At 44.5% G+C, this 17113-nt stretch overlaps 1 protein-coding gene across 1 annotated transcript in view; it reads right to left on the reverse strand.

Annotated features, from left to right (window-relative positions):
* Positions 1 to 17113, reverse strand: part of LOC146042930 (uncharacterized) — a 41734-nt gene that overhangs the window by 3633 nt on the left and 20988 nt on the right. Inside the window, exons 2-3 of the mRNA XM_083163215.1 lie at positions 1757 to 1788; positions 106 to 131 (exon numbers count right to left, since the gene is read on the reverse strand). Of these exons, the coding sequence (XP_083019341.1) occupies positions 106 to 131; positions 1757 to 1788 (58 nt within the window). The remainder of the gene's footprint in view (positions 1 to 105; positions 132 to 1756; positions 1789 to 17113) is intronic.

Below are 17113 nucleotides of genomic sequence, written 5' to 3' on the forward strand. Positions count from 1 at the left end.
ACATGTATGTTTATATGTGCTTAGCGACATCCCCCTTCCCATGCATCAAATGGACGGTGCTGCAGGCCCGGCTGGTTACGGGATTTACCGGCATTAGATACTTACATGTTTCGATGGTCTCTTTACTGAGCCTGGAAAACACATATATAAAAATGAAAAAAGGCAAATTACTCACTGCTGGATTATAATCACTTTATGGGCAATTGTTCACATATGTTCTGTTATATTTTATTGTAGTTTACCAACAGTGTAATTACATACATAACGCAGTCTGCCCTTGTGGCTGAGAGTGGCGCAGATTCTACCAGGTGAAACAGGAGAACAGAGGACTGATAGATATAGTGAAGACCGCCCAGGATCCAGGCAGTGAGCGCATTACAGGGGCCTATTTATTTATTATTGGATTTTAAAGCCGATAATTACAATTAGAGATCACCGCTTATCGCAGCAATAACAGAATGTATACAGAAGGATCTCCGGTGACAGAAGCTCCGATATGGACCCAACACTGTCATGTGTAATCGTTAATGCGATAATTATACCTTCAGTACAGGCGTGATAAAATGGAGAGTGATAACCATCCAATCAGAGCAGATCCTGTCTGACAATTTTCAAACCCAGCCTGTGACATGGCACAAGCTGATTGGCTGGTGATTTTTATTACTTTTGAAGCTCAGTGCATCTGGCCCTAAAACGGCTAACGCTATCTGAAGATGGCATTAACTACCGGGGCCTAGCTTGGGATATCTTTCGTTGAAGCAGCCCCCAGTGGGCTATTTTGATGGGAAATTAAGATAATGTACATTCAAGAGATCCTTAATATTTGCATCTTATTCCTTAAATGGGTGTGGATCATTAGGTCAAGGAGGTCAACATGCATTCGGTTGGACACTGAAGGTGGACAGGCCTTCGGTCGACTCACTCAAAAACTCAACATGGTTTTAGGTCGGCAGGGTCATTAGGTCGAAGGTCGACAGTGAAAAGGTCAACATGGGGTTTTCACAGGGGTTTTTTTGTCCCGAATGTTGACAGTCAACACGGAGATCGTATCGGTGCAGCGCATCCGCTCACTCTGCTTCGGGCACGCACTATTCTCCCTCAGCGCCCTAGTGGATGTTAGGGCATGAAATACCGCCTGTCGGCACAAAGTGAAAAACCCATGTTCACCTTTTTTTGTTGGCCTTCCCAAGGTCGACCTAATGTTTGTGTTGACCTAAGGCGTGTCAACCTAGTGACCGTATATCCCTTAAATATGACCCTTTGCATAAATGAAACTTTCACCCTGATCACAGCAGCATTGCTACATGGTAGCAAGCCATGACCATGTCCATCTCTGCACAGTCTTCAGAAAGGTAACGTCACCCCCGGAGTGTCCAAACTACATGCGACTAACATACTTGCCTACTAGAGACTGTCAGCAGCACTTCTGGGGGCGGGGCCTGATGTAGAGGTCATCAAGCCCCGCCCCCAGTAGGCAAATCCAGCAATTTGTGGGGTCTTCAAGGGGCGTTGCCAAAATGGCACAATTTGCATATTTATCCCTCACCCCTCAAATTGCGGTCATTTAACGCTGCCACCGGGGAAATGCAGGGGGTCAGTCGGTATCCGGGAGGGTTGCCCACCTTTCTGGAGGGCCGGGAGAGGGACCCGGTTTTCGGGAGGGTAGGCAACCCTGGCTAAAAATAAACAGCGATCCAACAAAAGCACACATATGAGGGCTCCAGTTACATTATAATACACATTGAATTGAACTTACTTTTCTGTTTGCTTTTCCTTTTAAACATTTTTCTGGAAATAGAAAAAACATTTAGTACATTCTGCAGAAGGTCATGGTCAGAATTGACAGAATTGCTTGGAATTTTCAGCCAAAATCGCTGGTCGCTGATGAAACCGGTAATATATTGCTGAGAGATATTAATCGAAAATTGCTGAGCAACCAAATTGCACAGTGTGTACACACCTTTAGCGCTGTGAGGCAGAAATGCTAACCATTACACCATCCATGCTGCCCAAAGGCTTTCCTAGTATGTTCTGTACAACAGGGGTTCTTACCACTATTCTCAAATACCGCTAACGCCCCTCCGAAACATCAGACCCGGGAAACTGCTGGGTTTAGCAAGCCAGCAAATTCCAGGTCAGCCCACCTTGTTCGTGAGGAGGATTGAGGACTAACAGGTCATGTTTTGAGGATTTCTGTCAGTGGAAGCGAATTTACAAAATAGAGCATAATGTACATGATTCAAGAAACCCCTGCTGTATAGGGAAAGTAGTTGGTAAGAGAAGTACTCTAGTGCCCTCTACTGGCAAAACAGATTAGTACAAGCCTTCTTGGTTACATTACCTATGCTTTAACACAAAACTTGTAGTCTTGTATTATGGAGGAAAAAACATTAATAAAAGCAATATTGGCATTTGGAATTTAATAATTAGCTTTGAAATAGCAACATTCCCCTAATGTCAAATTCAGAAGGCGAGGGAAATACACACCTGTTACTGTACTAAGTATGAAAAAAAATGAACGAATCAATTAACAATAAAGATTAATGTAGGTGATTAATATAAATGGAGTATTGTATTAGGGTAAAATGCTGGAAAAAATTATCTGGAAAAAAAAATAATTGACAGAATATAAGTAGCACTGAGTGACAGAAAAAAAGGGATCGGCGGTTTGCAGATGTAGGAGTGTCATAAATCTAGTCACCCGGAATCACTACAGCAGGGTTTTACAGGGTGAGCTGCAGGTGCAATGGGTTACTAAGGGCCCCTCCGCCATGTAATCGCTGAGCAAGGGGGGGGGGGGGGTTGTTCCTGAAAACCCCTATAGAAGCCTATGGGCTGCTCTCCGCAACGCTGTGTGAGGGATATGTCAGCCGGCGCCATCAGACCCGGAAGTCCAGCACTGGAACCATATCACGAAGAACAGCTGAGTGGTCCTTTTTGTTAATAATCTCATATGCGATTATTATGAATGCAGTAGCTGGGGATGTGCGGTGGATGTTAGAGCAGCTCGTGCACTGTGATGGTGCCAATATAGAAATAATCTCTCTCGATGCCACGTAGGAAAAGGGATCTGGTTTGTAACTGTGCTCCAAATCTCATGTCGGACCTGGGACTTCAGTGGAGATTGGGCCGCCGGGAAACCGGGCAATTTCCTTGAGGGCCGGACCACATTTGGCTGCTATACCCCCCTGGCTGGGCCGCCGCTTTCTCCCCTGGGCCTCCGCCTGGCTGAGCTGCCCACAGAAAATATGGCTGGTCACTTATGGTTGACGTAGTCACGTCACCTGTGACTGCTTCAGGATATGGTTACCAAAGCTGGGTAAGCAGGGAGATTTCTAGACTCTTCAGGGAGAGAGGGAGATTGCTCCTATTTCAGGGAGTCTCCTGCAGAATGCAGGAGGGTAGGCAACTAGGAATTAACTCCACCTGTGATTCTTTTAAAATGTGCCAGTAAGTAATGATGAATACACCTGTGCGCATGTAGAGTAACCTGGAAAACATGAGCTGGTTGGGGTCCTGAGGACCGAGTTAATAGCTACTACTAATAATAGTAGTTATAACAGAATAAATAAATGACAGGTGGGTGGACACGAGTCACAAGCCTGTAGGCCTATCACCTTCCAAACAAAAGAGGGGCTGTAATTTGATTGGTAAGAGTTCTTTAATGTAATACATTGATACAATATTGTCCTTTGAGTAAATGGATTTGGGAACCTTCAGAAAGTAGACAGCTGAAGAGACAACCGGAAAGTAAAGAAAACCTGTTAATCTTTAAATAGTGCTGTGATAGTGGGGAATCACAGAAAGGGCATAACTCTCCCCCTGAGGAAGCTCCAGGCCAGTCGTAACTGAAGACTGGACGGAGCAAAACTGAAAAGTAAGATGGAAACTAAAAACATGATGGTTGTAACCAAAGTGCAGGACCCAGCAAGTAATGAGAGCATTTGTAACACCGTGGTAAATGTGAAAGACGATTTTTCTAATCCTGAGTCTGAAACATGGGTTCACGGACGTTTAATACAAAGCGGTCTCCTAAGGAGGACATTTCTCATAGACTCACTGCTTAAAGTACATCCTTGAACCAGGGGCGTAACTGCCAGACAATGGAGGCTCCAGACTCTGGGCTACAATCCGTGAAGGGGCACCTGCATGTAAAGCAGCACTTGCGTGGTTCACAGTAGGATCCAAGTGTGACCATTGCTCTTACAATGGAGCTCTGCGGCGCACCTGTAGTTAATTGGCTCTATACGAGGCTGCCTGCTAATAGGGGACAGGAAGCTTTCGCCTGGTACCATACAGCCTGTGCTGCAGCCAGTGATGGTGCTGGATGCTGAGATTATACAGGTGAATGTTGACAGCTGCCATATTTGGGGTGGGGGTGGAGGGGGGGGGGGCAACTTGCCTTTGGGCGACTGAGATGTATTTTCGGCCTTGCTTTGAAGGCTTGTGAAAGTAGTGATCAGATGTCTCCTATCAGGCTGGCTACCAAGAGCGAGCTCAAATCAAGCACAAGGCCTGTTTTATTACCACAGGAAAAGCAAAAGAATATACAGTAGGCCTGTTTTGAGACATTGAGTTGTGGTTCCCTTTACCAGATTTTCACCAATATCCAGATACAGGATAGGTGCAGAAATCCCAAATGGGTGCGCTCCATTGGAAATCAAAACAGTGGAAATGCTGATGGTGCCCCTGATGGGTTTGGATAGATTGTGTCCTCAGTGATCAGGGATGCCAGGAATTCCCCATCCCTCATGGTCTGGAGAACGGAGCAGAATTATCATATTCTATCACTTCTGCATAAAAGAACATTTTACACAAACCAAAGACTATTGCAGAACCTCCACCTAACCTGTATAAATGGTGCAGGACAGTCCCACTAGTTCAACACTCTCCCGCTGTCCCACCCATGGGCTACATGAGTGTTCCATTGTCCCCGCCCCTCCATATGAGGCCCCACCCACTTTTCAATTGCAGTAAAGATAGAAGAAATGGACACGTGATGGTATTACCATGTCTATCATTTTCTAGAAGAAAAAGATTTGTTTTAGTAAATATACCCCCAGGACTGTATTTTGCCCAATGCAATGCATGTAAACCCAAAAGGAAAGCAAAGAAAAATCAATGTATTTAGTACGAGCTACAGAAGAGTGAGCAATAGAACAATAAGTAATTTGACAGCGGAAACCCCCTTTGAGATTTAAACACCTACAGTAACAGATTAACCCCTTCCCGACATTTGACGTATATATACGTCATGGCCGGGATGTACTTCCCGACACATGACGTATATATACGTCATGACTTTAAACTGTCCCCGCGTCTATAGACGCGGTGACAGTTTAAACATGTCTGCTGTCCCTGACAGCAGACATGTCCCAGCATGTCCAGGGGGGGCGGCGATGCCTCCCCCCCGTCGGCGATCGCTGTGATTGGCTGTTCAATGTGAACAGCCAATCGCAGCGTTTTCCTGTGTTACCGGCGAATATGACGCTCGGTAACACAGGTGTCAATCACCGCCGGGTGTGAGGGGGCATGAGGGGGTCACCGGTGATGACCACACCTCACCCCACCTGCCCCCAAGGCTGTGATTGGTCCGTCGGACCGACGGACCAATCACAGCCAAGGCGCGTCATTTAAACTAACGTGACTGCGCTGCAGACGCCATTCCGGTCTGGAATTGCGTGCAGAGCGGTCACCGGCCACTCTGTCGTGCTATACATACCTGAACCTTGCCTGATACTTACCTGATCACCGCTGATCACCGCTGGTAGCGTGCTGCCAGCAGCTGGATGCTTCCTGGATCTTGTGACTTCCTGTGTGCTGCTGCTGCTGTGTCATAGAGTCACAGATCGTGAGAGATAGTGACAGATAGTGACAGAGAGTGACAGAGAGTGATAAAGAGTGCTATATTTTGTGTCTGCTGCACCCCTTTTGTGCTGATCAGTATATCTGTGCTGATCAGCAACTTTTTGGTTTTTTTTTTTTTTATATATATACCTGTCAGTTGCACCAAAGGTTGTGCTGCCTGTGCAACTGACTGCTGCCCCCCCTGCTGCCCCCCCTTTTGTGCTGATCAGTTTAAATTAATGAACTGATCAGCAACTTTTTGGGGGTCCAGGTTTTTTTTTTATATATATACCCTGTCAGGTTGCACCCACAGTTGTCTGCCTGCTGCCCCTCACTGCTAATCAGTGTTGCATCACTGCATCACTGATCTTTTTTTTGGGGATTGCAGTGGGGTTTTGTTTTTACACCCACGTTGCTTTTGTGGGTGCTTTTGTGGGTGTCCTGTGGCCGCTGATCAGTGACGTACATCACTGAACAGCATTTTTGGCACAGGGTTGATATAATTTTTTTTCTGCAGTTTTTTTAAATTGTTTTTTTTTTGGAGAGTGCTGTGGTTTATTACACCCACGTTGCTTTTGTGGGTGTCCTGTGGCCACTGATCAGTGACGTACATCACTGAACAACATTTTTGGCACAGGGTTGATATAATTTTTTTTCTGCAGTTTTTTTAAATTGTTTTTTTTTTTTGGAGAGTGCTGTGGTATTTTTTTTTTTTTAAATTGTTTTTACACCCACGTTGCTTTTGTGGGTGTCCTGTTGCCTTTGAGCGCTGTTCAGTGACGGACATTACTGACCAACATCTGTGCTCAATTTTTGGCGCAGGACCTTTTTTTTTTTTTTTTTTTAACCCCTTCAATTTTTTTTAATTTTTTTTATTGGGATCAAATTCCTGTATAAAGTATTTTTTTTTTCTGCACTACATACACACTACACACTACATACCCCCTGTGTTGAAATAAAGTTTGTACCCCCCCTACACTATACACGTGTTGAAACATTACACTTACAGAAACACAAAAATAAAAATGTCATCCCAAATGTCATCCCAGTCATCCAGAAGAATGTATTCAGCGGAGGAGGCATATGCCACTGACTCTGACACCGCCAGTGATGCAAGCGGGGAATTTGAAGGATTCGTCTTAAGCTCCTCTTCCTCCTCTAGTGATGAGGGACCCCCTCAAAGACGCCCCCGTAGAGCAGCTGAGACCCCCCCCCCCCAAATGATTGATCCCGTATGGACCCCACCACCAGACAATTTTGAGCCCCAGGTTCCTGAGTTTTTGGCCATCCCAGGAATCCAATTTGATTCAACAGGTCTCAGAGAAATTGACTTTTTCAAATTATTTTTCTCTGATGATTTTATAAATTTAATGGTGGACCAAAGTAATTTATATGCCCAGCAGTTTATTGCTCAAAACCCCACGTCATCATTTGCTAGGTGGACCCCTGTAGATGCAGTAGAGATGATGACGTTTTGGGGTCTGGTGTTACATATGGGCATAGTAAAAAAGCCAGAAATTAGGCAATATTGGAGTACAGATGTTCTGTACAGCACCCCATTTTACCGTATGGCCATGACTCGGACTCGTTTTGAGACAATCCTTAAATTTTTACATTACACCGATAATGCACAGTGCCCACCCAGAGATGATCCCACCTTAGACCGGCTATTCAAAGTCAGGCCGGTCATTGATCATTTCAGTGCCAAATTTGCAGAGATGTACATCCCTGAAAAATTTATTTGTATCGACGTGTCCCTTATACATTTTAAAGGAAGGGTTAAATTCCGCCAGTACCTTCCCAGTAAGAGGGCAAGGTATGGCATAAAAATGTATAAACTGTGTGAAAGCACATCAGGGTACACCCACAGGTTTAGGGTATATGAAGGGAAGGATTCAAGAATTGAACCGCCAGAATGCCCCCCCTCCCTCGTAGGTGTTAGTGGAAAAATTGTCTGGGATTTAGTGCACCCCTTCCTGGATAAAGGTTATCACCTCTATGTGGATAACTTTTACACTAGCATCCCCCTGTTTAAGGCCCTTGGTTCAAGAGGTACAGCAGCTTGCGGTACTGTGCGCAAGAACCAAAGAGGCCTCCCAAAACCGCACATTGCCCAAGTACTGAGAAGGGGTGAAAGCAGGGCACAATCCACCGAAAATATGTTGTTGGTCAAAAATAAGGACAAGAGGGATGTCCTTATACTGACAACAATTCATGGAGACAGTACCACCTCCATCCCTGTACGAGGTACCAGTACCCACACCTCAAAACCTAATTGTATCCTAGATTACAATAAGTACATGGGCGGAGTGGATCTTTCAGATCAGGTACTGAAGCCGTACAGTCCCCTGCGGAAAACAAAAATCTGGTACAAGAAGCTGGCCGTGTATATCATCCAGATGGCACTGTATAACGCTTACGTCCTATTCCGTTCTACCAGCCAGAGGGGGACATTTATGCACTTTCAAGAGGAAGTCATAAAGGGCCTAATATTTGGGAACCAGCAGGCAGAGGGCCCCAGTACTTCTAGTACTGGCCCCCGTATTGTACCAGGGCAGCATTTTTCTAACGAAATCCCCTCCACTGTAAGAAAGGGCAGGACACAAAAAAGGTGCAAAGTTTGCTATAAAAAGGGAATAAGAAAGGATACTATATTCCACTGTGAAACTTGCCCCGACAAACCCGGCCTATGTATAAAGGAGTGTTTTAAAATATACCACACATCTATGGATTATTAGGTTCATCATTTCACCGTGCTTCGGGGGTCTTGCTAATGCCACATAGCACCCACCATTCATTCCACCAGAATCTGAGCTGCAAAATCCAAAAATCACTCCTTCCCTTCTGAGTCCTGCCATGCACCCAACTGGTATTTTTTGGTCACATATGAGGCATTGCCGTACTCGGGAGAAATTGGGGCACAGATTTTGGGGTGCTTTGTCTCCTTCATTCCTTGTGAAAATGAAAAATTTTGAGCCAGAACTGCATTTTTGTGTAAAAAATGTAATTTTTCATTTGCACAGCCCAGTTGTATCAAAATTGGTGAAACCCCTGGGGGTTTGAAATGTACACTATACCCCTAGATGAATTCCCTGAGGGGTGTAGTTTGCAAAATGGGGTCACTTGTGGGGGGGTTCCACTGTATTGGTGCTTTGGGGGTCTTGCTAATGCGACATAGCACCCACCAACATTCCACCAGAATCTGTGCTGCAAAATCCAAATATCACTCCTTCCCTTCTGAGTCCTGCCATTTTTTGGTCACACATGAGGCATTGCCATACTCGGGAGAAATTGGGGCACAGATTTTGGGGTGCTTTGTCTCCTTCATTCCTTGTGAAAATGACAAATTTTGAGCCAGAACTGCATTTTTGTGTAAAAAATGTAATTTTTAATTTTCACTGCCCAGTTGTACCACAATTGGTGAAACCCCTGGGGGTTTGAAATGTACACTATACCCCTAGATGAATTCCCTGAGGGGTGTAGTTTGCAAAATGGGGTCACTTGTGGGGGGGTTCCACTGTATTGGTGCTTCGGGGGTCTTGCTAATGCGACATAGCACCCACCAACATTCCACCAGAATCTGAGCTGCAAAATCCAAAAATCACTCCTTCCCTTCTGAGTCCTGCCATGCACCCAAATGGTATTTTTTGGTCACATGTGAGGCATTGCCGTACTCGGGAGAAATTGGGGCACATATTTTGGGGTGCTTTGTCTCCTTCATTCCTTGTGAAAATGATAAATTTTGAGCCAGAACTGCATTTTTGTGTAAAAAATTTAATTTTTCATTTTCACTGCCCAGTTGTACCACAATTGGTGAAACCCCTGGGGGTTTGAAATGTACACTATACCCCTAGATGAATTCCCTGAGGGGTGTAGTTTGCAAAATGGGGTCACTTGTGGGGGGGTTCCACTGTATTGGTGCTTCGGGGGTCTTGCTAATGCGACATAGCACCCACCAACATTCCACCAGAATCTGAGCTGCAAAATCCAAAAATCACTCCTTCCCTTCTGAGTCCTGCCATGCACCCAAATGGTATTTTTTGGTCACATGTGAGGCATTGCCGTACTCGGGAGAAATTGGGGCACAGATTTTGGGGTGCTTTGTCTCCTTCATTCCTTGTGAAAATGAAAAATTTTGAGCCAGAACTGCATTTTTGTGTAAAAAATGTAATTTTTCATTTGCACAGCCCAGTTGTATCAAAATTGGTGAAACCCCTGGGGGTTTGAAATGTACACTATACCCCTAGATGAATTCCCTGAGGGGTGTAGTTTGCAAAATGGGGTCACTTGTGGGGGGTTCCACTGTATTGGTGCTTCGGGGGTCTTGCTAATGCGACATAGCACCCACCAACATTCCACCAGAATCTGAGCTGCAAAATCCAAAAATCACTCCTTCCCTTCTGAGTCCTGCCATGCACCCAAATGGTATTTTTTGGTCACATGTGAGGCATTGCCGTACTCGGGAGAAATTGGGGCACAGATTTTGGGGTGATTTGTCTCCTTCATTCCTTGTGAAAATGAAAAATTTTGAGCCAGAACTGCATTTTTGTGTAAAAAATGTAATTTTTCATTTGCACAGCCCAGTTGTATCAAAATTGGTGAAACCCCTGGGGGTTTGAAATGTACACTATACCCCTAGATGAATTCCCTGAGGGGTGTAGTTTGCAAAATGGGGTCACTTGTGGGGGGGTTCCTAACTTTTAGCATCTTATGGTGCCTAGAAACCTACATGGTGCCTAAAAAATAATCTCATAAAAAGGAGGCTCCAAAATCAAGTAGGTGCTCCTTCTATTATGAAGCCTGTGGTTTGGTCAACGTGCACACTAGGGCCACATATAGGATATTTATGAAAACAAAAGAATTGGGGGAATCAATTTTTAGTCACATTTCTCTAGTAAAATCTACTGTGTTCCTTAGAAAAATGTATTAAAATTGCAAATCTGCGATTCTCACTGCCTCATTTGACTTTCTCGACACTCCCACATCCCGCCCATCTTGGCGACTGAATGAGACTCTACTAAAAATCCCTCAGTTCCAAGAAAAAATTCTCGCAGCCATCACAGATTACTTCTCCCTTAACACCAATGATTCCCCCTGCTCACCCTTGGTATGGGAAGCACACAAAGCTGTAATAAGAGGCCACATCATAAGTTATGCATCTTTTAGAAATAAGGAGCAAAAAGCCAAACTGAACGCTCTCACCGCCGAGGTTAGTACACTGGAAGCTCAACACAAAACACTACCCACCAACACCGTTTATAGGCAACTCACTGCAGCTAAGGCTTCTCTCAATGCTTTACTAGCCGAGAGGACAGAGAGGACCCTGCGTAGACTCCAACAACGCTTCTACGAGAAAAGCAATAAACTCTCTGTTGGCTAATAGATTAAAAGCACGTAAGGCCCTGACAGCTATACCTGCTATCAAGGACACAACAAACACACCACAATATAATCCCACTAAGATTAACTCTCTCTTTAAAGCATACTATGAACAACTATATAACCTCAAAGACCACCCCGATGAACATCTACCACAGCCTAACTCAGATTACCTGTCTTCATGTAACCTTCCGAGCCTAGATACGGAAACCTCTACGAACTTAAACAGACCCATAACTGACGAGGAAGTCATATCCGCGCTTAAAACCCAAAAACCATCAAAGGCCCCTGGCCCAGATGGCTTTCCGACCTCATATTATAAAACGTTTCAGACCCCGTTAATACATCATTTAACTAAGATGTTTAATCAAATACTGGACGGCGCCCCATTTCATCCAGCCACCACATCTGCCACCATCATAGTCATTCCCAAACCAAATAAAGACCCCCAACTTGTCACTAATTACCGCCCCATTTCACTACTTAATGCGGACCTAAAGATATTCGCCAAAGTCTTGGCCAACCGTCTAAACCCACTCCTCCCATCACTGATTCACCCTGATCAAGTAGGCTTTATCCCATCTAGACAAGCCTTAGACAACACCAGAAGAACCATTGATATCATCCACTACATTAACACCAATAAGACTCCTTCGTTAGTTCTTGCCCTGGACGCCGAAAAGGCCTTTGATAGAATCTCTTGGCCTTTTATGACCCAAACTCTCCAACAATTCGGACTCCAGGGCAAATTCCTTAAAGCCATACAAGCGCTATACCACTGCCCCTCAGCCGCGGTTCAAGCGGGCGGTCTGCTCTCCTCCCCCTTTCAGATTACGAACGGTACTAGACAGGGATGTCCTCTCTCGCCCCTCATATTTGCTCTAACGATTGAACCACTTGCATGTCACATTAGATCCAATCCAGATATCACGGGAATTCGTGTCAAAGACCATCAATACTCCCTCTCCTTATTTGTGGATGACATTCTCCTCACCTTAACCAACCCCCTAATATCACTACCAAACCTATTTCAAGAACTCACAACATTCGGAAACCTATCAGGTTACAAAATTAACAATTCAAAATCGGAAGCCCTCCCACTTCATCTCACAGGTCAATCTAAAAAACTCCTACAGGCCAACTTCAACTTCAATTGGAGGAAACGTTCTCTCAAATATTTAGGGATTCAGATAACCAAATCTTATAGCTCCCTCTATCAGACCAACTATCCTCCACTTTTGAAATCAATTCAAAAAGATATACAACAATGGCAATCACATTTCCTCTCATGGATCGGCCGCATCAACGCCGTAAAAATGAATACACTCCCTAAATTACTCTATCTATTTCAAACCCTCCCGATCCCAATCCCATCGGCCACACTCGCTGCTCTTCAATCCGCTCTATGTAAATTTATATGGAACAATAAGAAACCCAGAATTCGCAGAGATATACTATCGAGACGATCCCAGAATGGCGATCTTGGCCTCCCCATATTACAGCGCTATCTAGACGCCACTCGACTCAGCCAGCTTATAGCCTGGCACTCTCCCCCTAATAGCAAAAGATGGGTGGATCTGGAAAGTGACTTAGTGGGGATCCCTTCCGTCTCATATCTCCCTTGGTTGCCCCGCAAAAACCACCCACAATTCTCCTATGCTTCCCCCACGGTAGATCTGACCTTAAAGTTCTGGGAGAAACTCAATAAAAAATTCAAACTTTCATCATCCCCTTCACCTTTAACCCCACTATGGAATAACCCATCTTTTCCTCCGGGCCTCCATCCCTCGATGGCCTCTCCCTGGCTACAAGCAGGTATCACCAGAATTCATCACATATCTGGGGACTTTAGTCCTAAAACATTTGTCGAGCTGCAAGAAAAATATAATATCTCGAACACTCTAAGATACCAATATTTACAGCTTCGACACTTTTCCTCCCTACATCAAACCTCACAACACCGACAGACTTACTCCTCTCTAGAAAGATTCTGCATATATAGGCCGACCGACAGAGGATCTATATCACAACTCTATAACTCTATCCTAATTAATGACATGCCCACCCTAGATAATCATGAACGTGAATGGGAAACGGATCTGGGCCGGCGTCTTGAGGAGGAGGAATGGGAATCAATCCGACTAGCAATCTCAAAATGTTCAATCAGCGTATCAATCAAAGAAAACTCCTATAAGGTATACTCCAGGTGGTATCTGGTCCCAACTCGCCTTCACCGCATCTATCCTAATACTTCAGATCTATGCTGGAGAAACTGCGGGCAGAGGGGGACGTTTTACCACATATGGTGGTCCTGCCCAACTATAGCCCTTTTCTGGAAGATGGTCCTTTCCCTCCTCTCTCGACTCGTCGCCCCTCCCACTCCCATCGAACCTATCAATCTACTCTTGTGCGCCCCAATAGATCACCTCCCTAAGGAATCGAACAAGATGATCCTGCACATGGCTTGCGCAGCTAAACATCAAATTGCTAGCTACTGGAAAAACCCAAACGCCCCTAGCCGACAAGAATTAATAAATAGAATGTGGTTTATAGCTGAAATGGAATACATTACAAGTCTACAAAACAACACTATTCGTAAATTCCATTCTGTTTGGCTCCCATGGTATAAATACCATAACACTCAGCTTCCTGGTCACTCTTAAAACTACCATGCACACATAAATAACTCCTTCCGTACACATTGCTCCAATACCTATAATTTTCACCTTTCTCTTTCTTTTCTTTCTCCCCGTCGCTGGAACCCCCACCCCCCCCCCCCCCCCCCTCCTTCCCCACACATTTGGATCCCTTCAAACCGTCCAGCCTAACTCTGAACACACTCTAAGAGAAGGGGTGGTAGGGCCGACCTCTCAAATTAACCCTATATTGAGCTAAAATACACAATATTACGGCCATTACCCTCCCGGAGCGAATGACGGTTACCATTACTCAATCACACCAAAGCTCTCTCATTATTCATGACTACAGACATGTTTCATTGTTCCCGGTCTAACTTGTCCAAAATAACGAATTTTTATTTTAAATACTGCAAATGTTACCGCAATTGTATGTTCGTTTTTTCTGCACATGCTGTTATATAACTACATTTATTCAATAAAATATATGACTTGAAAAAAAAAATTGCAAATCTGCAAAAAAAATGAAATTTTGAAATTTCACCTACACTTTGTTTTAATTCCTGTGAAACACCTAAAGGGTTAACAAACTTCCAAAATGCTGTTTTGAATACTGTGAGGGGTGCAGTTTTTGAAATGGCATCATTTATGGGGGTGTCTCACATACAAGTCCCTCAAAGTCACATCAGAACTGAACTGGTCCCTAAAAAAATCAGTGTTTGAAATTTTCTTGAAAATTTGAGAATTTGCTATTCATATTTTAAGCCTCCTAGTGTCCAAAAAAATTAAAAGGAGGCTGAAATAATGATGGCAACATAAAGTAGACATATGGTCTATGTTAGTTATTAACTATTTTGAGTGGTATGATTATTTGTCTCACAAGCAGAAAATTTAACATTTTGAAAATTGCTGAATTTTCCATTTTTTTACGACATTTTGGTATTTTTCACAAAAAAACACAGACTGTATCGACCCAAATTTACCACTAACTTGAAGTACAATGTGTCACGAGAAAACAATCTCAAAATCACTGGGATAAGTAAAAGCAAAAAAAAGTTATCCCCACTTAAGTGATACATGTCAGATTTGAAAAAAAGGGCTCTGTCAGGAAGGCAAAAACATGCTGCGTCAGGAAGGGGTTAATACACTCTGGGTTGCGGCCATTAATCGTGTTGAAGGTAATGTATACCATACAGCAGTATTATCAAACAGACGGGATTACACAATTACAACCATTTTCCCAAAAACCGGTGGGACCGACTGGGTTTTTAAACACTATTTCAAGCCATGTCACATCGGCTGGAAACCTGGTTCACACCACAGGGTGGATATGAGTTATTGCTGGGTCTTGCGCTTGGAGATGACATCATCTCTAAGCACTGGTGATTTGGCATTACAATATGCTTTTAGCATGAGCTGGGTAGGATGACCCAGGCCATTCATCCAGCAGGCTACCCAGTTCAGTGCCATGTCCAATACTGGTAGCCCCCAGAGTTGGATTCCTGGGTAAAATAACCCAGGTAGACCTTTCACATAAAACCTAGACCTGGACTGCCCTGTCAATAACCCAGGTTATACGTTTGTTGAAAAAAGGGTATTACAGAGGCATGAAAGACTCCAATGATGCTGATGTAAAAACACACGCGTTCACTGCCTACTATCCAGGAACAATGTAAAACAAGTGGGTGACCCGATAGCATAATCCGCTATACAATGTACAATGCCTGTCTTTACAGCGTGTATAGGGGGGGGGGGGGGGGGGGAACGGACTCTTACTCCCGCAAGAGTAAGAAAAGTCAGTAAGTATGTGCAAAAACCAGAATGACTACAAACATTTCATTGGCCCCAAGCAAACAAAGAATAAGTGTTCTTTTGTATTTCTATTATTCTTAGTAAGTCTCTCAGTAACAGATACAGGGTAAGCGGCAGGTAACAACCTTGCCTAAATGCTTCCCTGAATCTCAAAGAACGGAACAGATGTTATTATAGAACTAGCAGAAGACATCCCACGTGACCTTTTATCCTATTTAATTCATAAAGGCTTCCTCCAATACAGAATATCCTCCTCAATTACACCATCATACCTTCCAACTGTCCTATTTGTCGCATGACCGTCCCGTGATGTTCCCGCGTCCCACCCAGGGCTGACAAGTGTCCCGCGTGGAGGAGGGGCAGCTGGGAGTCACCTCCCTGTCACCCACATGCAGTAGGCGCACCGTAAATTTGGCCTGTGCATTTTGGGCCGTTACTTTTTTGGCTGTGTTTTTTTTTTTTTAAGGGGGCATGGTCAAACTTCATGATTTACCAGGGCTGCCCAGGCTGTCGGCTTTCCCCACTATCTGAATTTTGGCACAGTGGGATCTTCCGGCACCTCCAATTGCATGAATGGCACAAACCACCTCCACATACATACTGTTCCCTCTACCAGTGGCATAACTAGAAAGGTTGCATCCCCCTGCCCAAAAAAGTTCTGTTGAACCCCCCCCCCACACACACACATTATAATTTTTACCTAAATGCTCATTGCCAGGGGTTTCATGCTCATTGATAGGAGTGACTTGCTCGTTGCTAGGGGTTACATGCTCGTAGACAGGGGTTTATTAATCATTGCCAGTGTTATTTTGCTTGTTACCAGGGGTTTACAGTACATGTTCATTGCCAGGTGTTTACATGCTCATTGTCATGGGTAATATATATATGTTCCACGGGAAATATATTTATCGCTACCTGAAATCCATAGCATCTGGGTAGCGATATACCCTACCCAGTAAGACCTCTAGCATCTATCTGTCCAGTAGAACTTCTAGCATCTGTGCCCTCCAAGGCAGCGGACATTTTTGGAGGGACATTTTCAGCAAATTCCATAAGGACAGCCAGACCCATTGGAATCTGCAAAGACCATATGCCCCCACAGTGCTAGCTCCCGTGAGGCACTGCTTGGGCTGCAGTACCACTGTTACACCACTGCTCTCTACATATGCACACACAGACTGGTCACACACAGATAGAGGCCCCTCTATATAGCACTCACCCCCTGCATTCCCACAGACAGATCCCTCAGTATAACACACATACCCTAACAAAGACAGGTCCCTCTATAACACACACTGCTACTGTGGTCGCTCCTGATTAAATGCCAGTCTGTGAACTCAGATTAAATCACAGCTGGCGACAAATTCAAAATGCCACTGGTGCTGTTTTTCCATGGCTGCCTGTGAGTGTGCCAGTTGCAGCCAGCTGGAGGCCCTGCG

The sequence above is a fragment of the Crinia signifera genome, chromosome 19 (assembly GCF_055691185.1).
Source record: "Crinia signifera chromosome 19, ASM5569118v1, whole genome shotgun sequence".
NCBI lineage: Eukaryota > Metazoa > Chordata > Amphibia > Anura > Myobatrachidae > Crinia > Crinia signifera.